The following is a 26,709-nucleotide window of genomic DNA, read 5'->3' as shown; positions in this document are numbered from 1 at the left end:
GGTTGCGTTGGAGCATGAATGGGTTCATCGTAGCGTTATTTAGAGCTCGATCAAATAGAAAATCTCATTATATGGTAGTCACGGATAGTACACCTGTTATACGTAATACTCACCTTTACCTTCTCCTATTGGTGGGTCAATCTTCCGTATTCGTACGGAAAGTTCTCTCACATCCTCTCTCATTGTCATATTCATTCGGTCACTCTCGCTGCCTTGGAAAGAAAGAAACAGAAAGAAGAAAAGGTCTGGCCCGGCAGAAAATATCACAAAATATATATATTATTTTTATTAATAATAAATTATTTTTTTCAATAATAAATATTTTTATTTTTATTTACATATTAAAAGTTAAATTGACAAAATACTTTCACCTGGCCAATGCTTTAGTGCTTGACTTCCTCAAGAAGGTTTCTTCAACTGGCGAGGCCACTGCTTTAGTGCTTAAGCTCAACTCCCTCGAGAAGGTCTCTTCAACTCTCTCTCTCTCTCTGCCCCTCTCAACCTCTACTCATCAGCATTGTCGTCGTCGTCGTCTTCTCTCTGTGCTGTTGAGCACTTGACGTGCCGGCATGGCTACTTTTGCGTCCGCTGCAGGGGCCACTACGCCCAAAGAGCACATTGAGCACCTCAGGAGGAGCAAGTTCTCCATCGGTGGACCCCCCAATCCCCTCACCGAGGACCTTCACCAAGCCGTCAAGAACCTCTCCGCCGAGCTCTACGCCAAGGACGTCCATTTCCTCATGGAGCTCATCCAGGTCCCTCCCTCCTCCTCCTCCTCCTCCTCCTCTTTGCTCTCTCTTCCCCTTCAGCATTCAGCGAAAACAGAAATTATAGTCATCAGATTTTTTGGTGCAGAATGCCGAAGATAACGAGTACCCGGAGGGAGTCAAACCGTCACTCGAGTTTGTCATTACCTCCCGGGACATCACCGCCACGGGAGCTCTGGCCACCCTGTTGATATTCAACAACGAGAAAGGATTTGCCCCGAGGAACATCGACTCCATTTGCAGTGTTGGGAGATCTACCAAGAAAGGCAACCGGAAACAAGGCTACATCGGCGAGAAAGGTGCGTTCTGTGTTAGTTATTGTGCGTGTGTGCGCGCGCTTCTATTACTCTGCACTAGGAAATGAGAAGTCTCGATCGCTCGGGCAACACTTTTAAAAAATGTTGCCTATGTTTATAAAGAATATATTAATCCGTTGCATCACTTAAATTCCTGCTCTGGATTTTACCCACAGGTATCGGGTTCAAGAGTGTCTTCTTGATTACTGCTCAGCCGTACATATTCAGTAATGGTTATCAGATACGTTTTAGTGAGGAGCCCTGCCCGCACTGCAACGTCGGGTTCATTGTTCCCGAATGGGTTGATGAGAACCCAAATCTTTCGGATGTTAAGTCGATATATGGTTCTGAGGCTGCGCTTCCGACCACGACGATTATTCTGCCCCTCAAGCCTGACAAGATATATCCAGTGAAGCAGCAACTCTCAAGCTTGCACCCTGAAGTTCTGTTGTTTCTCTCGAAGATCAAGCGTCTTTCAGTTAAGGAGGACAGCGAAGACCCAAGCCTGAGTACGGTGAAAGCTATCGCGATATCAAGCGAGACTAATTTTGCTATGAGAAAGAACATTGATGCCGAGTCTTGCATGCTGCACCTCTCGGCTGAAGAAAGTCCCAACGAGTCTGGAAGCCAATGCAGTTACTATATGTGGAAGCAGAAGTTTCCAGTCAGGCCTGAGAACAAAGTTGAAAAAAGAATGGAAGTAGAGGAATTACTGATAACATTGGCGCTTCCACTGGAAGATCGTCCATGTAGAGGAACATATTCTCCGGGGATCTACGCGTTCCTCCCAACCGAGATGGTTACGAACTTCCCTTTCATTATTCAGGCAGATTTCATTTTAGCATCGTCAAGGGAGACGATTCTTTTGGATGACAAATGGAACCAAGGGATTCTTGACTGCGTGCCCTCTGCGTTCATCAGTGCTTTTAGTTCATTAGTCAAAACAACTGAAAGTGCTCCCATGTCCTCCCTCCCTCCGATGTTCAGGTTCCTGCCAGTAAATGTCTCACCATACCAAAAGTTAAACACTGTCAGGGATTGTATTAAGGCAAAACTGATAGAAAAAGATATCACTCCGAGTGAGCCACATACGGAGCAGAAGCTTTTCCATAGACCTCTTGATGTGGGTAGGTTAGTGCCAGCCTTTTGGAGTATTTTGAAGGAAGCGAAAGAGCAAGGGGTCAGCTTGCACAATCTCTCATCTCATGGAAAATTTATCCTGTGCTCTTCCTTTGACAGCAGCGAATATGACGCTGTGCTGAATTTCTTAGTTGTGCAACAAGTCGGTCATGAATGGTATGCAAAGTTCATCGGGAGTTCTAATCTTATACGCGGAGTCTCGGAGAATTTATATTTGGAGCTTCTACTTTTTATCTCTGATAACTGGGAGTCTATGTTTCATGGAACCAGCATGAGGAACTTACCACTTGTGAAGTATGCAGATTTGTTTGGAAATGTGTCTTTGTGTAGCATTAATAAAGTTGCGACGTCAAATAATATCGCGATCTGTGTATGTCGTGAGTCTAGTCATGTTGGTTGGCTGATCGATTGGAACAGGGAATTCAGGGGCGGAGGTGAATGTTATTTTATGCCAGCAAGCACGCAAGAAGCTATCCAGTCCTGTTCACATAAGGAGAGACTGTTGAAATGGTTGGAGAGAGATGTTAAGGTTGCAAGGTTGAACGTGTGTGAATATGCAGCCGTGCTTTGCGACCTTCTCAAAGACGAGGGAAGTCTAGTGCTTGCTTGTGCTCACTTCTTCTATCACTCTCTATCGGAGAAGCATATCTCCGAAAGTCAGGTTAAGCCTCTTTGTGGGGTTTTACCGCTCTTGGATAATTATGGAAGAGTGATCAAGAACAGGAGTCGGGTTCTCGTTCCTGGAAAGGGGAGCAAATGGGCTGCATTAATGGGTTCAAATCCATGGAGCAGCGAAGGCTATGTTGAGCTGGCCGAAGACTATCTCCAATCCGGGCATTTTGCTGGTCAGTATACCCCTGAAAAACAGCTCATGCAATTCCTGACAACTTATGCAGTGGCATCCGACATTCCTTGCCTATGTCCGCCAAATTCTGTGGTACCAGCTGTTTCAGGACCTCTTACTAAGCAAAACTCATTCTTACTGCTGGATTGGCTCCGAACCATGAAATATAAGGGAATCAGTGTCCCCGAGAAATTTTTGAAATGCATCAAGGAGGGAAGCTGGCTTAAGATTACTCTAAGCGGCTGTCCTGGTTACAGGCCTCCGTCAGAGTCATTCTTTCACACCTCATCATGGGGAAGTATGTTTCAGAATGGAGCAGTGCTAGTTGATATTCCACTGATTGATTTTAGTTTTTATGGCTCTGAGATAGCCAATTATAAGCCAGAGCTTGAAATGGTTGGAGTCATGTTTGAATATGGAGAGGCTTGTGAATATATTGGGAAGCATCTCATGTCTCTGGCAGCTTCTGCGTCGCTGACCCGAAGTAACGTGTTTTCAATTTTAAAATTCATCAAGTTTTTGAGGGAGAATTATCTGTCACCTGAAAAGTTCATCTCGAGCATCAACCAAGGAAGATGGTTGAGGACGAGCTGCGGTGATAGGCCTCCAGTTCAATCTGTTTTGTTTGATGAAGAATGGAGCACTGCTTCACAGATCAGTAACATTCCCTTTGTCGATCATAATTTCTACGGTGAGGAAATATATCACTTCGAAGAGGAGCTGAAATTGCTGGGTGTGGTTGTCGGTTTTGAAAATAGATACGAACTTGTCATCAACTATTTGAAACCATCAACTGACTTGCATGTGCTGAATCGGCGGGCCTTTGTTTTAATGCTTCAGTGCTTACAGTCCTCTAATTCTGGGGACAAAATTGTGAATATGCTTCAGAACAAAAAATGCTTGAAGACAAACTTGGGTTACAAGTACCCAGCCGAATGCTTCTTGCCTGATCCTGAATGGGGTAGCCTTCTCCATGTCTTCCCATGTTTCCCGATGATTGATCTAAATTTCTATGGCAATGGCATCTTGTCTTACAGAAGGGAGATGAAACAATTGGGGGTGGCGACTGATTTTGATAAGGCGAAAAAAGCATTTTGTCAGGCATTTAGGCAGCGGGCTTCATCATGTTCCTTGACAAAAGAAAATGCCCTTGCATTTCTGCCTTGTTATAGACTGCTGACTGAAAAAAGATGTTCTCTTTCCGACTTGAAGCAGTGTGTTACTGAGGCCAAGTGGCTGTGCACTCGGCTTGGTGATGCCAGATCTCCGAAGGACTGCATCCTATATAGCCCAGGTTGGAAATCTGTATCTAAAATTGCTCGACTTCCATTCCTTAATGATCGCGATAGTTGCTATGGCCAAGGAATTCATGAATACAAGAATGAGCTCAAGAGATTAGGAGTTGTTGATGAGCTCCAGGATGGTGTAGAGTTTGTGATCGCTGGTCTCTGTCTTCCTAGAGATCTTGGGTCTGTAACTCGCACTAGTATGCTTGCTCTGTTGGACTGTATCCGCATTTACCTGGAAAAGAAAAGCCTGCCCTTACCAGACTCTTTCTTCCAAACGATCTCTCGGAAGTGGATAAAGACCCGTGCTGGATACTGTCTTCCCAACGAATGCTGTTTGTACACCTCAAAGTGGGCCTTGTATTTGCAGCAGGACGATGGGCCATTCGTTGATGAAGAGTTTTATGGAAATCGCATCGCAGATTACAGAAACGAGCTCAATGCAATGGGAGTGGTAGTTGACCCCAAAGAAGGATGTCCACTGCTTGTACGCCACCTTGGTTTTCAGTTTGATATGGAAGTCATTACACGAATTTATAGCTTCTTGAGGGACTTAAGGTGGGAACCTGAAAAGGGAGACCCTCAGCATATCTGGATCCCGAACGACAGCGAACAGGGGCTGTGGGCAAGTGCTGAAAAATGTGTTTTACATGACAAGGATGGGCTCTTCAGCCAGCAGTTGCATGTTTTGGATTAGTATTATGACAAGAACTTATTAGGCTTCTTTCATGGTGCTTTTGGTGTTAAATCTAATCCGTCGGTTGATGATTACTGCAAGCTTTGGAAGGAGTGGGAAATTTCTGGGCTTGAAGTGTCAGAAGCCGAGTGTTGCACATTCTGGGGTTACGTTATGAATCACTGGACTTCCCGTACAGAGAAAACTCTTACTGAAAATTTGATGAAGCTACCAGTTGACTCCAACGGTGATCGAGTTCCCTTGTCTGGCAAGCATGATGTTTTTATTGCTGATGATCTTCTGCTAAAGGATCTCCTCGAGCCGGTGTCTCCTCAGCCTATCTTTATCTGGCTTCCACTGAAAAGCTTGCCCCAGATTCCTCGAGTTAAGTTGCTCGAGTTCTATCAAAAAATTGGGGTTCAGCTTATATCAGAATGTGTTCAAAAGAAAGATATTTCCTCAACAAGTTGCAACCCACTGAATCGCACTGAGTTCTTTATCGGGAAAGGGCTTGTTAGACTCATCCTTGGCTTTCTTGCAAATCCTCCCCTCAACATGGAAGTTCAGAAGAGGCACGAAGCTGTCCTCTGCCTCCTCAAAGCTACTGTACTTGAGTCTGGGGAGCCCATAACCGTGAGCTATGAATTGAAGCTGTCGTCTGGAGAGGTGGTTCACAGGATAGCAAGCCGAATGATACGCTGGGATAGAGAAGGTTCAAAGCTCTACACTCAGAAGTTGGATCAGTCACGAGGTCACCAAGGTCGCATAGAGTATGCTACTTATTTCGCTGATGTGATAGCCCAAGGAGTGCTCTGGGACCGAAAGGAACAGATTGTTGCACTTGCAGAGCTCATTAAGCTGGCCTTCCTGTTGGAGTTCAATGAGGAAGCAGTGGAGTTCCTATTGAAGTCCAAGAATCTGCAGATCTATGAGGAGGACATGAAATTCCTGTGTTCTACATCTACCTTACTTTAATAGTAAGAGCCTTGTTTTTTATTTTTATCAAGATGCATATGCCGCTTGCGCATGTTATTTTACTGATTATACTAGATAGTGATTGTTGTATCTATTTTGCAGGTATGGTTCCTTGTGGGAGTCGCTTTTGGGCACTTTTTTGTGACTGCTAATAGTAAAATGCGTACCCCTGGAAGCGGATTTGTTACTCTTATGTTCTTATGGATTTTCTATATGCATGCGTCTTCTGTCTGGTAATGTTTAATGGTTGTGAATGTAACTAGTAGTGTTTTACGGTGCGTGATACTAATAGTAATATGTGTACGATGGATACTTTACCTCCTTTTCCTTCCAGCAGAGTTATTGTGTTTGCTACTCAAAGCTTTTGCAGACTATGCATTTTCTATATACATGTAGGAAGTGTATGTCTTCACTTGGGGGTGGAAAGATTAACTGCTGAAGGGCCTGAAATTAAGGCCGGCCATTGGTGATGATTGAAGGTCTATAGATGGCACTCTGCTAATATCTGCCTGTCCAGTTTCATCTTTATGACGTCTTAGCGACCGCGTTATCGTATAGGCTTTTTTGAATGCTGGAGTATTCAGGTTCCCTTTAGTTCAAAAACCAGCATGAAATTTTTAAGATTCTGCAAAAAAAAATTTGAACCAGTGCGCTGCATTGCTTTCCGTTAATTTCTGTTTCCATGAGTTGCTGGTTGGAAGAATATTTTGATTTCTCATCATGATCGTAAAGTAACTGCTTAAATTGGAAAGGTAATCGATATGCTGGGTGGAATATCTTCTTGAACAGAATCCGAATTTTGGTAAGTTCCGAGTATATTTACATCTACATGCTGTAGCCTTGTCGGCTAGACCATGTGTTTCGGAGATAGCCACAACTGCTCTAGTAATCTCTCTGCAGAAACCCAGACGATCCTGTTTGTTACTATTGTGATAAAACTGCAACTTCAACTTGTTCTGCATTATGTTGTTATTGTTGCTTAAACATACATACATACATACATATATAAGCACTCGTCAAAGCTTCAGCCAGTGGTTTGGCTCACAAAGTAAAGAGTATATCTCATTCACTCACTAGCTAGCTAATGCCTCATTCAAGTTTTGGGACTATTCACAAACGTGATGGGCATGGCATGCTTAGACCCTGTGTGTGCTGGCTGGATCCAAGCTCCTAGTGTTCCCGATGCGATGTACCTTTGGTGTGAAACTGACCTGAACATATCTTGGTACATGACCCGATTGAGTGCGGGTAGCACTCCTGCCCGGTGGTGCGGATCGAGGAGTCTAATTCAATGTTTTGAAAACATGAGAGTGAGTTGAGAGGGGAATGCAAGCATCGGCCAGCTTGTAAACAATATACACGACAAAGTGTGTGTGTGTGTATAACCAGTGGCGCATGGGTTTCCCAAGTGTACATTGTAATTAATTAATCTATGAATACAAGTCGGTTTTCGCTGCATTGTTGTGTACTATTTTGTTAGTTTTTCGTTCGACTTCGATTGAATTGTTTCTGGATTTGGCTCGCCGAGAGTTTGTGATTGCTAGCGCCATCGCATCAGTTACACAGTCTGAAAAATTCATCTTCAGAATGCACTCTCCTGCAGCTCTCCTGCGTTCCCTTCCAGGAGGCAGTATCCATCCCCTCCTCACATATATATAATATTAACCATTCAAGAAGAAAATTCACGCCGTGAGAGTTTACCCATTAGTGAGCGATCCACCTTAATTAAATTAGTCAGATCTCATTAGACTTTCTAATACCAGAATTCACAAATAGAAAAAGAACCAAAGTTACGAAATTGAATGACACTACAGTGGTGTTTGTTACATGGAAATCTATGTACATTTCCAGGAAAATTTATTTATATTTCCCGGGCTCACAAGATTCTCATAATTAGTTGAACCATGGCAATCTACATTTTCACTATCACATTCTCACTCGAATAGTAATGTAGATTACCATGAGGGGCCGGAAAGTGGATTCCCACCTTAATGGGAAGGTGCATTACTAGTAATTTAATTGCCGAAAATTCACATAAAAATTTCAACATTATGGACGAAAGTTAGGAATGGAGAACTTCCCATGCATAATTTCACCCCTCTATTTACTAGGGACGGATTCTCCCTCCGTAATTGGTGCGACCAAATTCTTTGGTGATATTGGGGAATGAATATTAGCTAGCTTAATACCCGTGTTTTGCATGGACTTCTTTTCGTGTGTTACACAATATACTTAGTATTTTATAATTAAAATTAATTTTGAATTTTTTGGGATTTAAATAGTCAAATATGGAACACCAGAATAAATTTGATTTTTTGACATAACATTGAATTTGTTTTTTGTTTTTTTTTACTATGTTAGGTAATATTTTGTCCCTCCAAAGAATTATGTTAAGAAAAGAACTTTAAAAAGTATGCTTTTATCAGTTCCTTTCTTTAAAAGGATTTTTTTTTTTAGTATTAGAGACTCATTTTTTTAGTTTTGTTTTTTTGCATTATTTTAGATGAAACAAAAAAAATTATATATATATTTGAAATTATAATTTTTTTTTATAATTATAAGTCAGAAATGAAATTACAATAATAAGAGGATTTATTCTCATCATCTTAATATTTGAATTAGATCATTCAAACGTCTCAATAAATTTACAAGTTCCTCAATTTGTTTTAACTTTCATTTCCGTTTCTTACATACTTCACCTATTATAAAAACTCTTGGTTACTTTACCAAAAAATATAGATTTACCGAAAAACCAATTCTGTGGTTATTAATCTTTTTCTTATTTTGACTAATTATAAGATGATCTCGTTTTGTTGTTTTATTTATAAAACATTATTAGCTTACGACTTTATAATATCTATATTGATTAAAATTATAAAATTAGAAATGTATTCTCACCATTTTGAAATCTCAATAGCAATCAAATGTGTTGATAAATTTAATTGCTATATCTCTTATGTTATCTTTTAACATCATACTTTGTTATTTACAAAATTAATCCATAAAAATAAATTTATTTTGTATTACTAATTTTTGTACCTTAATTTCAAGAGAAAATGGAAATTAAAGCTTCATTAAATAAATTTTTAAAAATTATTTTAATTTATTATTCACGACAATAAATATATAATATAATGTGTAAGTAAGAAAAATTCATCAAGGAATATATAAGTTTAAAAGTTAAAGGCTTCGTCATTATTATTCTTTTACCAAATAAAATTAAGGATTTTGACTTAACAGTATTTTAAATTTATTATAATAGAAATTTCCTTGATAAGTGAAATGATGAATATGCACGAATTTTCTCTCATAATTTTCGAATTAAATATTTATCATAAAATATAAATATTACCATACCCAAATTGATAGGTTAAAAAACGGATTGTAATGTAATACAAACCCCACAATCCATATCAATTATTATTTTCATACTTAATTTCCAACTGTGAAATTTTCTAAACCAAATCCATGCAATGCATGGACTGAACAACCTAGTCTATATCTATATAAATAGTAAGAGTCAGAGTGATGTGCCAGAACATGCCACGTGGGACGAAACATGTTTGAAATTGCGAAACTTTTCGTGTCACAGCCAACAATGATGTGAAATTTGGCACAATTTCATGTGGCCATCTCGACCCTAGAAGCCGAAAAGACTTGAATTTATGAAAAGCCATAAATCATATATTTATGATTATTTATAATAAATTGAATTTGATTAATTATGAAAATTCATAATTCAATTTTTAGCTCTACGATCTCTGACCTGGACGGAGATTAGTATAGAAAAGTTCTTTATCAACTATCCTAGTAGAAACCATAATATATTGGAATTATAAGACTCCTCATCATCTTAAAGTAAGTAAATTATATTTTATATATTAAAATAGAGGGAGATTTCAGATTATGTAAATACCAAAATATTTAGTCAAACAACTGATGAATTATCTAAGAAGATACGATTATATAATATGTGAAATATATGGCATATTGCTCTTAACTTTTGTTTGGATCTATGAAATAAAATATATCCATTTGAGGATTTTTTAAAATTAGGGAGAATTGATATATTCTTACAATGAGTTAAGCACTAAAATCACTCAACTAATCAAGGTGAGAGATTGCATCCATAAAATGCTATAGATATTTAGGAAATAAACAAGATCATTTTTATATCACAATGAAAAAATTATAACAATAATTTTGTTAATTATCGCAACAATTATAGTCGGTGCATAGGTGCAGGCCTGTTCGTCTAGTGTTATTTAAGTCGGCACGGTGTTTGTCAAAGAATTTGAAAACATTACAAAGGTAATGGATACCTCAAGAATTTGACTGCTTGGTCATATATTTTAGCAATCGATCGATTTACCATCCAATTTTGCATTAGGCGGTGTGGCTCCTGAACTTTCATTTGTCATCTTATTTTTGCTTGACTTTTTGTTCGAATCCTTTTATTTTTGGTCTAAATCTCGTACCTTCCCGCTTTTAGCCATTTCTTTCTTTGTATAATTTTATCATGTATCTTTGGTTACTTTTCTGCTTTAATCGTTTATCCAAAAATTTAATTTGGAAAAACTTTTTTGCTCGAACTTTTGGGGCGAAATACTGGTCGGCACTGCTCTAGGCAAGCTATTTAAAAAGCTCAGTTGGCCCCGACTAATCTAGTTTGAGTCGACTCAGCTTATTAAGGGATAAAATTTTCTTAGCGTAAATTTATTCATTCATGAGACTTGAACTCGAGACCTTGTTAAGGAAAATAAATGTCAAACCACTTGAATCAACTAACGTTTATTCATTCCCCTATTTATTTATTTTTAACTCAACCAAATTTAAAGATATTATTACTTATTTCATTCCTTTCTATTCCGTTTCTTACTATTACACTTGGCCTTAGGTCCCTTATTATCTCCTTTCCTTAGCATATGGATTCCCGTAAATGGTCTTCAAATTGTAGGTTTAGTAAGTTTGTACTTAAAAAATAAAAAAGAAGGAAAGCATGAAGAATGTAAAAGAATAAAGAAACACTTTCGCTAGATCTTATTAATATATATATATATATATAATCTCAATGGTCTTGGCTAAGTGTTCAAGTGGGCCATATTCTTAGGCCATACGTGCATAGCCTGCTGCCTTTGACTCATCTTGACAGGAGATAGTCGAGGTAGGCCCCAACATGTCGAGCACCCACTTGGTTGAAAAAAAAAACAAAAAAATAGTAAATTGCACTTATGATCTAAAAAGTTTTACAAATGTTTCATGGTACAAATTTTTTTTTTTGTTACTTGATGGCACAAAATGTGTCAAAATTGTTTCAGTATAGTACAAACCGTCATCTTGCCATTGACGCCGTCAAGCTGTCCTTTACAAAATTTATAAATTTTGCACCATCATATAACTTACGTAAAATATTTTGTACTATTAAGTTACAAATTCAAAATATTTTGCACTATCATGGAACGTCCCACAAAAATCGGTTTTGCACCATCAGCGTCGGTTTGACGGCGTCAATAGCGAGATGACGATTTGTACTATACTGAAACAATTTTGAAATATTTTGTACTATCAAGTAGCAAAAAAAACTTTTTGTACCATATTGAAACATTTGTAAAACTTTTTGGACCACTAGTATAATTTACCAAAAAAAACAAAGAAGAAGATTATTAGGAAATTATTGCATTTGTATTAGGAAATAATACATTAGATATAACTCATAAGAATTACTTTTTCTTTTTGTGTGTGAATCATGATATTCGGAATCCCAATTGGCCCTAACTAATCCAGTCGAGCCAGGTCGATCCACTAAGGGGTAAAACTCTCTCAGTCTGGATTTTCTACATTCATAAGGACTCGAACCCAAGACCTTACATAAGCGAAACAAGCGTCAAACCGCTTAAATCAACCTATGTTGGTTACATAGGAATTACTTCAGATAGAGATTGTATTAGCTAGACGTAATTTCCAATTACAGGTACTTGGATTTTCTCCTACCATTTCATCTCTAAATAGTTAGGTTGGATATCAAAATTCCAGTGTCAATGGATACAGTTAAAACTGTTGAGAATGAGAAAAATGTTGAGGTCATTCCTTGAAAAATGGAAAATACGGAAGAGGAATCTACGTTGCACTATCCTTTCCATTTGTTTCCCAAGTATGCGCACGATATAATCAAAGAAGATACAACAGATAACCCACGTTTTAATTCGATAAGTAAGAATTTTTAGGTTTTATAGTCGTTGTGAGACTATCAGTATTTCTTTATTAGTTATGGAATTTATATTCATCTTACTAGCCTTCTATCTGGAAATATATATATACACACATATATGCGCAAAACCCCTATATAATATTTAGAGTAAAATGCAATTTGCCTCCCGACCTGTGAAGGGAGTTTGGGTTTGCCTCATAACCTTTTAAATTTTTGCGAAGTACCACCCGACTTTACCGGAAAATAAGCAAAGTGGTCCCTCAATCAATTTCTGACCAAAATTCTGGCCAAAAGAAGGCACATGTCACTCACATGTCATATAGGAAAGGGTAAATGTGTCACCTCATTAATCACCGAGCCACCTACTGCCTTCTTGCTCGGACCAAATCTAGAGGAGCTGCCACAGGCACCATCTCACCAAAGATCATAGGATTCACGTTCTTAGTGTGATTCTTTTCCAGCACTAGCTGATAAGTTTGTGTCTTAGATTTCTATTTTTGAGTGATTCAACCCAAAATTTCTCCTCACAAAAAGATCCCTACAGTATGGATATCAGTGTCATTCCTGCAAATGTCTTGTTACTGATTGAGTGTTTTGTTATCCTGAACTGTCTGATTGACATTCACCTAGAATACCGATATATCCCTTTAACACATATGAAATTTATTTTTCAGTAGGTGCTTGGTATCATATGTTAGTATTTTTTTTTCTGTTAGCACCTCATGTTCTACTTATCCTTCCATTGATATTGAACGAGCCCCGACCTAAGGTTCGAATGGGCTGTCTTAGAGGATTTTTATCATAGCCTGACTTTCAATTCTTGAAAGAATTGAGCAAACAAGGACGGAATTTTTTGAGAATGGTGAACCTCACTTGTATGTCTATGCAGTATCTAGTCTCCCACTTCCGTTTAATGTATTCACAAGCTCGTTCACGGTCTTGAAGCATGACCAAGCTATCGATCTATGAAATATAGTCAAATCATTCTTTCGAAGATTACAGATGTCAGATACTTTCTCTCTAATATGTTAGAAGACCAAGAGAGAGCCTGAAAGATCATTGAACTAGACACTTATTGCTGCAAGGCCCAGTTGATATATATATATATATATATATATATATATATATATAGATACACACACATATATAAGCAAAAGATAGAGCAGATGGGGTCAACCAGTGGGATGGTGGTTGTGGCTTCTCTGGACTTCGGTCGGGGCAAAGAGGCAGTGGGTGGATTGTTACCCTAATTCGCAAATTGAATGACCCTTGTTTGGGTTTTGCAGGTAATTAATTAATGAAGTGACAATTTTGCTCTTTTGTATATGACATATGAGTGGCATGTCCTCTCTTTTGGCCAGAATTTTGATCGGAATTTGGTTAAGGGGGTACTTTTGCTTATTTTTTGATTAGGTCGAGGGTACGCTACAAAAATTTGAAGGTCAGTGGCCAAACCCAAACTCAACTCATAGGTTGAAAGGCAAGGTCCATTTAACTCTAATATTTATGTATTGACCGCTAGTTACATCATTAGAGAAAAGCTATGCTTGGTCCTCAATCTTTTCTTACTTTTTTAATTTCTTTCCATTTTTAGGGCTAATTACGTATAAAGGCACGACATTTACTCAAAATCTTAAATTTAGCACAATCTTTCGAAAATAAGACATAAAGACATAACCTTTAATTTTAGTTTAAAATCTATCTCGCCGTTAAATATTCTATCAATTTTAGCAGTATTGGTTGACTAAGCATTAACAGTGTCATATGTCGCCATATTATTCAATGAGTGGACCCCACATTTTTTATTTAATAAAAATAATTCTGAAAATTAAAAAAAAATGGAGGGAAATGGTCGGTTGAAGACAAAGGGAAATGGGGGGCAAGCGGTGCTAGCCTCAATTGCGGCCACCATCCCCGGAATTAAAGGAGATCCAAATTGGGGCTTCTTTGATTCTGGCGGCAATGGCCTTGATTGCGGCCACCACCCCCCAATAGAGGTCGGCAGCGACCTCTATGATAGCCACTGACCCCAATTGGGAATCGAGGCCACCACCACCGAAATCGAAGGAGACCCGAAATTGGGGCTCCTTCGATTCCAACAGTAGTGACCTCGATTACGGTCACCAACCCCCAATCGGAGCCGGCGGTGACTCTGTGATAGCTGCCAACCTTGATTGGGGCGTGTGGCTGCAATCGAAGCCACCACCGTCGACCCACCAACCTCCCTCCTCCTTAGGTTCAACCGAACCTTTCCCTTTTTTTCTTTATAGTTTTCAGAATTATTTTTATTAAATAAAAAATGTGAGGTCTACTCATCAAATAATATAGCGAAACATGGCACCGTCAATGCCTATTTTGCCAATACCATTAGAATTAACGGAATATTTAACGGGTGTGCTAGATTTGATATTAAAATGAAAGATCGTATCTTTCTGTGCTATTTTTGAAAGGTCATATTAGAATTGAAAATTTGAACAAATATCATGTCTTTTTACATAATTTGCCTTTTTTTTTTATCCTTATCTTTATTTTACACATTTTGTATGACTTTGTCACTGTGCTATGACTCTGTCGCTTACAATTGATTCAGGCATACCATGCAACTTAAAAACATTGTCCAAAAAGACTTGAGCCATAATGGTTGCTGAATAGGGATGAGCAAGAGCCATAAAGTGGGCATACTTCGTACATCTGTCCACTACTACAAAAATCACCTCCTTTCCCCCCGATTTGGGAAGCCCTTCAATGAAATCCATGCTGATATCAATCAAAATTGCTCTAGGCATAGGTAGAGTTTGAAGAAGACCCAGATAAGCCAAATGTTCAGCCTTGTTCTGCTGACATATTTGGCACTCTCTTACAAACTATCATATCTGCCTCCACAGTCCATTCCAGTATAATAAACTAGCAACTCTTTTAGCCGTAGCTTGGGCCGTAGAGTGTCCCCGTACTGAGCTGGAGTGGTATACCGAGATGATTTCTCTTTGCAGAGCAGCATCATTTCCCACCACTAATTTTCCCTTCTTCCTCAGTTGTTTGTCTTGCCACGTGAACTTGGGGTGAGATGACTGATCAGCCTTCAAGTCATTGATGTGCTGTTGTATTCTGGAGTCATTTTCCCAACTTTTCTTAATCTTCTCCAAGAAGGTAGTAGAGATGACTGATATAGCCATAGATAAGAGCTCCTAACTAGTTACTCTAGAGAGTGCGTCTGCCACTACATTTTCCTTTCCCTTTTTGTACTGATCTCGTAGTCATACCCAAGTAGCTTAGCCAACCACGTGTGCTGAAGTGGTGTATTCAACCTTTGTTCCAGCAGATATTTCAGACTTTGATGATCTGTTTTGACGATGAAATGCCTTCCCATGAGATAATGACTCCACTTCTTAACTGTATAAAGTATAGCAAACAGTTCTCGTTCATAAACAAATAGAGCTTGGTGTTTAGGAGCTAACACTTTACTTATATAGGCTATTGGATGCCCTTCCTGCATCAATACTGCTCCAATTCCTATCCCTAATGCATCAATCTCAACCACGAACTCTTTTGAGAAATCTAGTAGTGCTAGGATAGGAGTGGTGGTCATGACTCCTTTAAGTCTATCAAAAGCCTCTTGTGTTGTTTCAGTCCATTGAAATGAGTCCTTCTTCAGTAGATCAGTGAGAGGCCTGCTAATGCTGCCATAATCCTTCACAAATCTCCTATAGTACCCTGTGAGACCCAAGAATCCTCTTAGTTGCTTAAGAGTTCGAGGAACATGCCACTCTTGCACTGTCTGAAGTTTCCTGCTATCAGTGGACAGCCCAGCTGCTGATACATAATGTCCAAGGTACTCCACCTTATCCTCTCCGAAACTACATTTAGATCTTTTAGCAAATAAGGAGTGTTCCCTCAAGGTGGAGAAAACTCTCCTCAAGTGCCTCATGTGTTGTTGTCAATCCTGACTATAAATCAGGATATCATCAAAAAAGACCAATACGAACTTCCTAAGATATGGCTTGAACACCTCATTCATCAACCCTTGAAAAGTTGATGGAGCATTGGTGAGACCAAATGGCATAACCAAGAACTCATAATGACCTTCATGGTTTCTAAAAGCTGTCTTATACATATCAGGTCCATGCATCCTGATCTGGTGATATCCAGATCTCAAGTCAACCTTCGAAAAAACTGAAGACCCATGTAGCTCATCTAGCAACTCCTCCACCAAGGGAATAGGGAACTTATCCTTGACAGTTAGAGTGTTGAGTCCTTTATAGTCCACACACATCCTCCAAGAATTGTCTTTCTTCTTTTCTAACACCATTGGAGAAGAAAATGGACTATGGCTATGTTGAATGATCCCTGCCTCCATCATTTCTGCTGTCATCTTCTCAATGATATTTTTCTATAGAATGGGATACCTGTAAGGCCTGATGTTGACAGGTTGAAACCCTTCCTTCAAGGGAATTATGTGATCTTGAGCTCTCTTGGGAGGTAGGCCTTTTGGTTCTTCAAAAATGTCTTCAAATTCCTTGAGTAATGCTGCCAATTCTTGAGCCATGCTCTTTTCTTTACTGCTAGTGACAGGTATCTTGCTTAGGTCAGCCAACTGCAGGCTACACAATTGGATTGCAGCTAACTGATTCCCTCTTAGTAGTAGTTTCTCCATTTGTTCCTCATCAATAGTTTTCAATTCTTCCACATCATTTCCCCTCAACACGCTATCTTTTCCCTTTAACTTAAATCTCATCTATAACTCCTTAAAGTTCCACAGAATGTCCCCTAAGGTGGATAGCCATTGCACCCCTAATACCATGTCATAGCTATCCAATGCTAACAGTAGCGTGTTAGCCGTGTACTCATTCCCTTGCATCTTCCATTAAACTTCTGCATACCTGGTTACACGATAATTCGTTACCATTGGCTACAGACACCTTAACAGCAGGTACCCTTTTTGTACTACATCCCAACCTTCTTTCTATGTTTGCATTCAGGAAATTATGTGTACTGCCTGAATCCACCAAAATATGCAGCAACTTCCTACCTATAGTACCCACTACTCGCATGGTTTGAAAGTTACAAGTACCTAATAAGGCATTGAGAGATATCTGTAGTGTACTGATCTCCAGTGCCTCCTCTCTTCCATCATCTTCCTGCTCTTCTTCTTCTACAGCCTCTACTTCAATGAGGAATGCTTGTCTTCGAGAACATTTATGTCCTGGTGTAAATTTCTCATCACACCAAAAACACAAATTCTTTGCTCTTTTCTCATCCAATTCCTTGTGAGAGAGAGTTCTGTGGTGTTTGTTTAGGGAAAGGTTTGTGGTTCTTTGTGGTGGAATATTGGGTAATGGCAGTATACCATGGTCATTACCCATAGTTTTAGAGGGTTATGCTGGGGTAGTTTTGGGCATAATAGGTGAATTTACCCTGGTTGGTGTGGTCACCATAGTAGGGTGAATGATTGAACTGGAAGAAAGAGATAGATTATGTAATTTTGGAGGAGGAATGCCTGGTTTGTGTAGAGCTCCATAAGTCAATTCTTGTAGCTTAGCTAGAGAGTAAGCTTGGGCTAAGGAAGTTGGGTAGAACATACGGACTGGCAATTGAATCTTGTTTTTTAACCCTCCAAGGAAATGGCTGAGTGCATCTGTTTCATTAATAGTCACCTTGTTGCTTAAAGCGTCAAATTCATCCATATACTCCTTCAGAGACCCAAACTGCCTCAAGTTCTTAAGGTTAGACATGGGATCTTCATACGCTGTCTCTCCAAAACGAGCTACTACTGCGGCTACATACTCCTCCCATTTCACAACCTTATTCTCAGCAGTCAATGATATCATAGATGACTGATGCCACTACAAAGCCTTCCCTTCCAAGTGTATCACTACCAGCTTCAATTTAAACTCATCATCAAACTTATCCACTTCAAAAAATTGTTCACACCTGTATAACCAATCCTTCACTCCTTCTCGCCCAAACCTCGGAAATTCAAGCTTGGCAATTCTAGCGGTAGCAGAATAATACCCAACATCAGATCCACTAGATAGGTGTGAAGTGGATTTCGACTCACCTATTTGAAGTTGTTGTATTAGACGATTTTGTTGCAGTGTCAGGCCACTGATCAGCTCAGCCAGCTGGTCAATCCTGTTGCTCGTGTTGCCCGTATTGCTCTTGAGCTCAAGGATCGCCTTATCTTGCTCCTCCAATGTTATGGCCATCTTGCTGACTTCTTGCGCGCGTGTTCCCATCGCCCTAGGTGCCAAGAGATGCTCTGATACCAATTGTGATAGACTAAATTGATGGTGAGAGGAAGAGCAGATAGCAGAGTGTTGAAGAATGAAAGAGGAAGAGACTTCGGCAGAATGAGAAAGGAGAGAGCAAGAGATAGAAGGTGAGACAATTTTCTATATTTTCATTGATTATCACTCCTTACATAAGAAGCTTTATACGAGTAATCTACTGGCAATCACATGCATATTCCTTTCTGTAACTAACTGACCAGCCAATTACAAATATACCCCCATATATTTCTACTTTTCTATTTCTACCCATAACTCCATTTTTATTACGATTTGCTCCTTGTAGCTCCTAATCCATGACGCTCTCACCTCCCCTTCTCTTCTTCTCCTTCGTTCTCTCTCTCTCTCTCTGTTTCCTCTGTTTTCTTTCTCGACTTCTCCAGCCAAGAACAGGACAATGAAGAAGAAAAAGAAAAAAATTGAATGGCGGTGGAAAAAGGATGGGACAGGTGATAGGGTGTGGGCAAGTCCATCGTAAACAAGTTACACATCCTCCTCTTTTTTTTTTAAAGCTCAGCCATAATATATATATATATATATGTATATATGTATATAAACATATGTAATTATATGTGTGTATGCATGTCTAAAAAATGCCGGTTCTTAAATATAATTATTAAAAAAATAAGTGCTAATTTTAGAATAAATAAAAGCATGTCTAATCTGTTTTTGCTTATTTTATTTTTAATATTAATAATTACCTTTTTTTTACTTTCAGCAGTTTACAATTGTCCAAAAAAAAAAAAAAAAATAAGCAAAAACAGATTTTATAAGCGCCTATTAAACCTCTTGAGAAAATCACGTTTACAATCGCAACTTTGACCCAAGCAGTGGTTTTGAAAACTCTCACTTAACACCAAATCTGCTTAAAATTATAAGAAAATGTCATTATAGAACTTCTCATCGTACTCTCAGATGAACTCTTAGGCTTGGTTTGGGAGTGTTGTTACTGAAATAAAAGTGTTAAATTATAATTGTTAAAAAATAAGTGCTGATTTTAGAATAATTAAAAGCATTTAGGAGGGAATAATTGAAAATTAGTGAAAGTAAAAAAAAATAATTATTAATACATGAAATAAAATAAGCATAAATAGATTTCATAAGCACCTATTAACGTACTTGAGAAAATCTCTTTTACAATCGCAATTTTGACCCAAACCATGATTTCAAAATTTCTCAGCAAGCACCAAATATGTTTAAAATTATAAGGAAAAGTGATTATGAAACCTCCCACAGCATTCCCAGACTAACTCTTAATGTTTTAGATTAGGTTAGATTAAATTAGATTAGAGAAGAGGAGATGTTGTGCTATATATTTCCAAGCGGGCAATTTGGATGACGTAAGTTTACAACAAGAGAAGCGGATGATGTGGCATACTCATCCCGTTTGAATTACAGGAGTATCGACAACTTCAATCGATCCAGTGAAAAATGGGGTCATTCAGCTCGGATTAAGCTTTAATTAGCGATGCTAAAGTTTTTCGATTTAAAAATAAAGATTTGAAACATGGAGAGAGCAATTTCACTATCTAAAATTTTTGTGAATTTTTGTCACTCAACTCGATTGAGCCAGATTCAATTAGCTTTGTCAAAGATTCACAGTCGCGTGAACCTCAGTGTATATGCGACTAGTAGGTAACCCGTGCATACATGGGGAAGAATTTTTTAAAATATTATATTACGGTGGAAGTCCCAAAAGTTTTTAGATTTTGTCGATCGAGTCCTATACGTTGTATTTTGGCAAAGTTAGTCCTATAACATATAGTCCGTTATACACTTTTAGTCCATATCGTAATTGAGTCGTAACCGGAATGACGTGATCACTAACACCGTTAAATATTTTCCACCAGGTTATATATAAAATAATAAAAAAGGATTTTATAAAATGGAAAAAATATGTTTGTTTTTTTTTTTTGGGGGGGGGGGGGGGTGCTTGAAGAAGAAGTCCTAGCCCTTTTTCAGGTTCTGTGCTTCTCGGGCTCGCCGGCTGCCCCCATTCCCCTAGGATGAGGTCACTGGCTATCTCTCAAGGTGCCACAGCCTTATCTCGGGGGAGGGGGCTACCACCTGGAGAAATCACCCAGTTCAATGGGGACTGGATTTTTATTTATTTATTTATTTAAAATTTGCTCGAAGTTGCAGAGGGAGACTGGGAAGGATTAGAGGAAGAAGGCGAATAAGGCAGGAGCTTCTTGGAAAAAAGGATGGGGATGAGTATGGTTAGTCTCCTCTCAGGGACAAGGACGAAAGGGAAAGCCCCAATTCTTGGTGGTGTTGATATCAACTTATGACATCTACTTCAAACATGATATAATTTTACAAGCCAATACCATCATATTTTTTTTTATTTAGCAAAAAGCAAAGCATTAGATCTGGCTTGTATGCCTTCACAAAATCGAAGCATTAGATCTGCTATGAACCAGCAATCTATTCAAGAACTCGAACAAATGCCAAAAATTGACAAGCTAATCCCCCAGTTGGGAAAATTCTGCGGGCAATGAAGAGAAGAAAGGGAGCTCCGATGCCCAAATGGGATTTGCAGGGGAAGCGGCAGCTGAAGTGAAGGATGTGAAATTGTATGCGAAAGGGGAGGGGATGTGGGGGATAACAGTAGCGTCGGTGACCATAACCCCCTCAATGAGATAGATGGCTTCCATTGAGGCCTCCGGCGACCTCGTCGAGAGGGCTGCCACTCGTGGGTGAGGCCATTAGCCCCTCCCTGCTGAGAGCCCGAGTTCTCCATCAATTTCCTTTTTTCTTTAAATTATTTTTTAGTTTTTTATTCGCCTAAATGATGCCATATCATAAGAGAGTACCACATGAAACATGCCACATCAGTAACTAATGACCGTATGTCCCAATTCATCGTCTATTACAGCTCAATTATGATTTGGACCGAACGAATTATATGTTACATGACTGATTTAGCCAAAACGAAACATATAGGACTCAATTAATAGAAACCAGAAACTTTTAGGGCTTTAGCTGTAATTTTCCCATTATAGAAGCTAATTGAATAAAATTATATTGATATTAGGGAAAACAACACGGTTAGTACAAAATCTTTTATTAAAGTAATATATTGGCATAAAAAAGTAACACTTCGATCGGAAAACTAAAATTGTAACAATTTTTATGCATAACTTTTCAATTCTGTAAAATATTAGACAAATATTAATTATGATTTAATGCCACCAAGTTTTGTTGACGTGACTTTGCGAGACTGCTGATATGTGAAGATTTGAAAACGTAACTCATATGGGGATGGTTGTTGGCAGGAGGCACTCTCGCCCCCTTCTCCGGTCACCTTTGTTCTCTCTCTCTTTGATTTTTATTTTTCATTTTTATTTGTTTCAGAATATCTAAATTCATTTGTAATTTTAACTCTAATATATTTAATATTTTTTTATTTTTTTATTTTAAAAAATATTAAAATTTTATTTTATTATAAACTATTTAAGAAGAATATATGATAGTTAGAGATTAAGAAATCGTTCTGCTATGATGTGAGAAAGGATTTAAGAGATATTGTCCTCTTATATTTCATTTTGACTTGAGATATGTAATGTGATTGTGTATGCGGATTGTGTATGAGATATGTGATGATAATATGATACAATTGTAATAGGATTGGGATTGTGCTTATGTATATTGATATTGTTTAATTGTTATAGCCATGGGACTGTTAGACCCGGCGGAATAGGATTGGGGGCGTGGTTGACCGCTGATCCGGCGAGATATAAAATCGACGCCTAGACCGCTGAACCGACATGATATAAAATGGATGCATAGACCGCTGATCCGGCGGGATATAAAATGGACGCCTAGACCGCTAAACCGACGGGAAATAAAATGGATGCCTAGATCGCTGATCCGACGGGATATAAAATGGACGCCTAGACCGTTGATCCGGCGAGATATAAAATGGACGTCTAGACCACCGAACCGGCGGGATATAAAATGGAAGTTAGGTTGGAGGTTTAATAATGGGTGGCCCCCGGTTATAAGAAGTGGTAAGGTGAGTAATGGAGATTTAAGCTGAGGTGTAAGGTCACTGTATCGGTTATAACGCGATTGCAAAGAAGTGCGACCTTAATATAGTCATAAGGTCGCACTTCTTCGCAATCGCGTTATAACCGGTATAGTGACCCTACACCTCAGCTTAAATCTCCATTACTCACCTTACCACTTCTTATAATCGAGGGCCACCCATTATCAAACCTCCAACCTAACTTCCATTTTATATCCCGTCGGTTCAGCGGTCTAGACGTCCATTTTATATCTCGCCGGATCAGTGGTCTAGGCATCCATTTTATATCCCACTGATTCAACAGTTCAACAGTCTATTAAATGTTATTTTAAATTTATATATATATATTTTTATATTATTTTTATATTATTTTATTTATTTGTCACATTTGGGATCTGTAAATAATGCTTCATATTTAAATATTTTTCCACAACCATATAAAATTGAATTATATTGAATAAAATTTTCATTATATCAATCATTTTTGAAGTCAAATTAGACTCTATACTTTCTTCCTAGTTAAGTAAAACTTACTTCTAACTAAGTAAACCTTACTTCATGGTTAGGTAAATCTATATTTTATTATTTTATACCTCAAAGGTTTTTTTAAAGAAAAAATTAAATGCATTTGGGAGAAAACAAAAATCGATTGTACTCAGGACTTTCAAAATGCTTTCACTTTATATATGTATATGTATGTCTATTTATTGATGCAAATCGTAGCACGACTTCAAGGGATCCAGTTCAAGTTCCAATTGGACCGATTACGCGAGCACGAGCAAACAAATTTAAAGATGAACTCAACAGCCTGATTAAAGAGGTTTGGGCTCAAGCAAATTTGTGGAGGCCCATTGGACATGAATCATGTGATCAACAAAGATCTATCAACATTATTCAAGTTATCGAAGATTCCGGACAAGGTTAAATTCAGCAAGTGTTTGAGGAAGCTTCTAGAATATTTGATGATCAAGAGAAGATATCATCAGATTTGTTTAAAGTTAAAATCTCATGGAGATATTCTAGGAATATTTAGATTTCATATATTTATAGATTATGTCATATCTCTATCGATATTTTAGGTTTTATTTTCCTTATCTTTAGGAGGAGATATGGCTAGATTATGATTAGTTTATGTCTATATATATTCATCTTAGTCAATTTTTAATAAAAGGAACATTCAGAAAATTATGAGAGTATTCTCTTTGGTTCTTGAAGAACTAATTCGAACTTATCGGAAGTTTCTGTGGCGTTCATCATCGACTTATCAAACGGCTTTCCACCACCGTTTGTGGCGTTTTCATCGACTTATCAAACGACTTTCCACCACTGTTTGTGGCGTCTTCCTATATACCGAGGTTCTTGTTTAGCAATAAACAACGGGTTGAGGTCAGTTATACCAAGGTTCTTGTTTATGTTGTAAATAACGGGTTGAGGGTTCGTCAATCAAATCTGATCGTGGAACGATCTTGGGTTCCTTTAGTTGTCGGGTCTCGTCATTCTTGGCGGGAATTGCATCATTTGGTATCAGAGCATCAGGCTCCAAATCGGGTTTATCTTATCCTTTTTTGTTTCAATTTGCTAAGTTTCGCTTCATCGAGTTTGTTCTTTGTGGATTGTTAGCAGCCAAAAAAAAAGCTAAAAAAAAATTTCAGCCAAAAAAAAATATACAGAGCTAAAAAAAAAGATCGAAAGAAAAGAAAGAAGACATCGTTGTCAATTTGATCCAAATTTTGTACCTCAGATCATTCTAAAGTTGTTATTTACTTTTCTTTGTGATTTACATTGATTCTGATTCTAGAATTTCATATAACATTCTGATATACTTCATTCTGGTTGTCTTTTCCCTTGTTTCTTTTCTTCCTGAAATTTCCTTTGACCATTAATTTTCCTTGATGAGTTCTTGGTGAATTGTTGCTGGAAAATTTGGAGTTGTTTGTTTAGCTCCAAAAGAACTAAAAGAGAATTGTCGAGTGGAAAAAGCAAAGAGCGGTGAGAACATTAGAGGGTTAAAAGCCACGTTTGTTTGAGTGAAAACACGAGTGTAGAGTGATTCACATTCTTGAGTGTAAACACGTAAGGGAGAGAATTGTGAGGTCCTTTCTTTCTAACTTTATTTTGCAGCAATCATGTCTCACAATAGTTCTAAGACTATTCCCGAAGTTGCTACTGAATTAGCTGATTTGAAAGTACTTATGGAGGCCATGATGAGTGAGATGAGGCGTGTGATGAGGTTGGAGTTGGAGCAGGTTCATGAACGGATAGATCAGATGGAGAACACATGTGTGGAGCAGACACGAAACGCTCCTAATGTGCGTAGGGGGGAAAGAGTTCAACTGAGGGAAGTAAGGGTTGAAGATGAAGATAATTATGGGGCTGGTTTTGATGAAGAAGATGATCGGGATTCGGTTGTCAATAATAGGAGATGTGCAGAGCGGTTTAGAGAAGTTAGGAATCGGGAAGACAATAACCTGGGTAGTATTAAGATGAAAATCTCATCGTTCCAAGGAAAGAGTGATCCCGAAGCATACCTTGAGTGGGAGAAAAATGTGGAGTTTGTATTTGATTGTTACAGTTATTCCGAGCTTAGGAAAGTCAAATTGGCAGCCATTGAATTCTCGGATTATGCAATTATTTGGTGGGATCAATTGGTGATAAATAGGCGAAGAAATAGAGAACCACCTATAGATACGTGGGAGGAAATGAAAATGGTGATGAAGAAGCGATTTGTTCCTAGTTATTACTACCGGGAGTTATATAATAAGTTGCAAAGTCTTAGGCAAGGTAACCAGAGTGTAGAGGAATATTTTAAGGAGATGGAAGTGGCCATGATTAGAGTTAACGTATAGGAGGATCGAGAGGCTACTATGGCAAGATTTTTGGCTGGATTGAACCGAGAAATTCAAAATGTCGTGGAATTACAACATTATGTGGAGTTGGAGAATATGGTGCACATGGCCATCAAGATTGAGAACCAGTTCAAGAGGAGAGGCAATACACGTGCAACCTAAAATCCAAGCACATCCACTTGGAAACCAAATCAATGGAAGAAAGATGAGAAGCAATCCACGTCGAAGTTGAAAACCGAGCAAAAGCAAGAAGCAACCAGCCACGTTCCTCAAGGTAAAATCGACGTTTTATCTCCAGGAATCGTGACATTAAGTGTTTTAAATGCCAAGGCAGGGGACACATAGCAAGTCAATGCCCAAACAAGCGGGTCATGGTGATGCGAGACAATGGTGAAATTGTGACCGACAATGAAGATTCCGACACCAATGACATGCCCCCATTGGAGGACGTTTCTGAAGAGGAATATTTAGCCCCTGATGCTTTGACATTGGTGGCAATGAGAGCATTGAGCTTGCAAACAAAGGGAGTTGAAGAAGTGCAGCGGGAGAACATTTTTCACACTAGGTGTTACGTTAAAGACAATGTATGTAGTGTGATTATTGATGGTGGTAGTTGTACTAATGTCGCAAGCACAACCATGGTGGAAAAATTGGAACTGTCCATGTTGAAGCACCCTAGGCCGTACAAGTTGCAATGGTTAAATGATAGTGGTGAGATAATGGTGAACAAGCAGGTGTTTGTTACATTTCGAATTGGTAAATACGAAGATGAAGTGATGTGTGATGTAGTACCGATGCAAGCAGGACACTTGTTGCTAGGGCGTCCATAACAATTTGATAGGCGAGTGAAGCATGATGGCTTTATGAACAAATACTCCTTTGTACTTAATCAATGATCGATTACTATTGTACCATTGACACCGCAACAAGTATATGAGGATCAAGTGAGATTGCAAAAAAGAGAGTGATCAAAAGAAAGAAAGTGAACAGAAGAAAAAGAGTGAAAATCAAAGAGAGGGCGAGAAAAATGAGAGAGAGAAAAAAAATCAAAATTCGCCCATTGAGAGAAAATCAGAGAGAAAACAAAAGAATTTTTATGCAAAAATGGGAGAAATTAGGCAAGCAATGTTTTCAAATCAGCCGATGATTGTACTTTTGTACAAAGAGGCATTTTTCAATACTAACGAACTTGATCTCGCCCTGCCTAGTCCTGTTGTTTCTCTTTTGCAGGAGTATGATGATGTATTTCCCGAGGAAACACCACATGGGTTACCTCCAATCCGAGGGATTGAACATCAAATTGATTTTGTTCCCGGTGCGACAATTCCAAACCGACCAGCCTATAGGAGCAATCCTG

General features: G+C 38.5%; 1 protein-coding gene across 1 annotated transcript; it reads left to right on the top strand.

Annotated features, from left to right (window-relative positions):
• Positions 1–395: 395 nt before the first annotated feature.
• LOC116188983 lies at positions 396–6,486 on the top strand. The gene is made up of 4 exons (XM_031518448.1): positions 396–755; positions 856–1,066; positions 1,240–5,986; positions 6,087–6,486. The coding sequence occupies exons 1-3, from the start codon at positions 570–572 to the stop codon at positions 5,028–5,030; spliced, it is 4,188 nt and encodes a 1,395-aa protein (XP_031374308.1). The 5' UTR covers positions 396–569; the 3' UTR covers positions 5,031–5,986; positions 6,087–6,486.
• The last annotated feature ends 20,223 nt before the right edge of the window (positions 6,487–26,709 follow it).

This window comes from Punica granatum, chromosome 8, assembly GCF_007655135.1.
Source record: "Punica granatum isolate Tunisia-2019 chromosome 8, ASM765513v2, whole genome shotgun sequence".
NCBI classification, from domain to species: Eukaryota; Viridiplantae; Streptophyta; class Magnoliopsida; order Myrtales; family Lythraceae; genus Punica; species Punica granatum.
This window is presented reverse-complemented; position numbering and strand designations above follow the sequence as displayed.

Excerpts from the sequence above, each read along its gene's own strand:
- LOC116188983 (XM_031518448.1), top strand. The coding sequence starts at position 570 with ATGGCTACTTTTGCGTCCGCTGCAGGGGCCACTACGCCCAAAGAGCAC. Across the intron at positions 756-855 it reads TCCTCATGGAGCTCATCCAG|AATGCCGAAGATAACGAGTA; the intron begins GTCCCTCCCTCC and ends TTTTTGGTGCAG. Across the intron at positions 1,067-1,239 it reads AGGCTACATCGGCGAGAAAG|GTATCGGGTTCAAGAGTGTC; the intron begins GTGCGTTCTGTG and ends TTTTACCCACAG.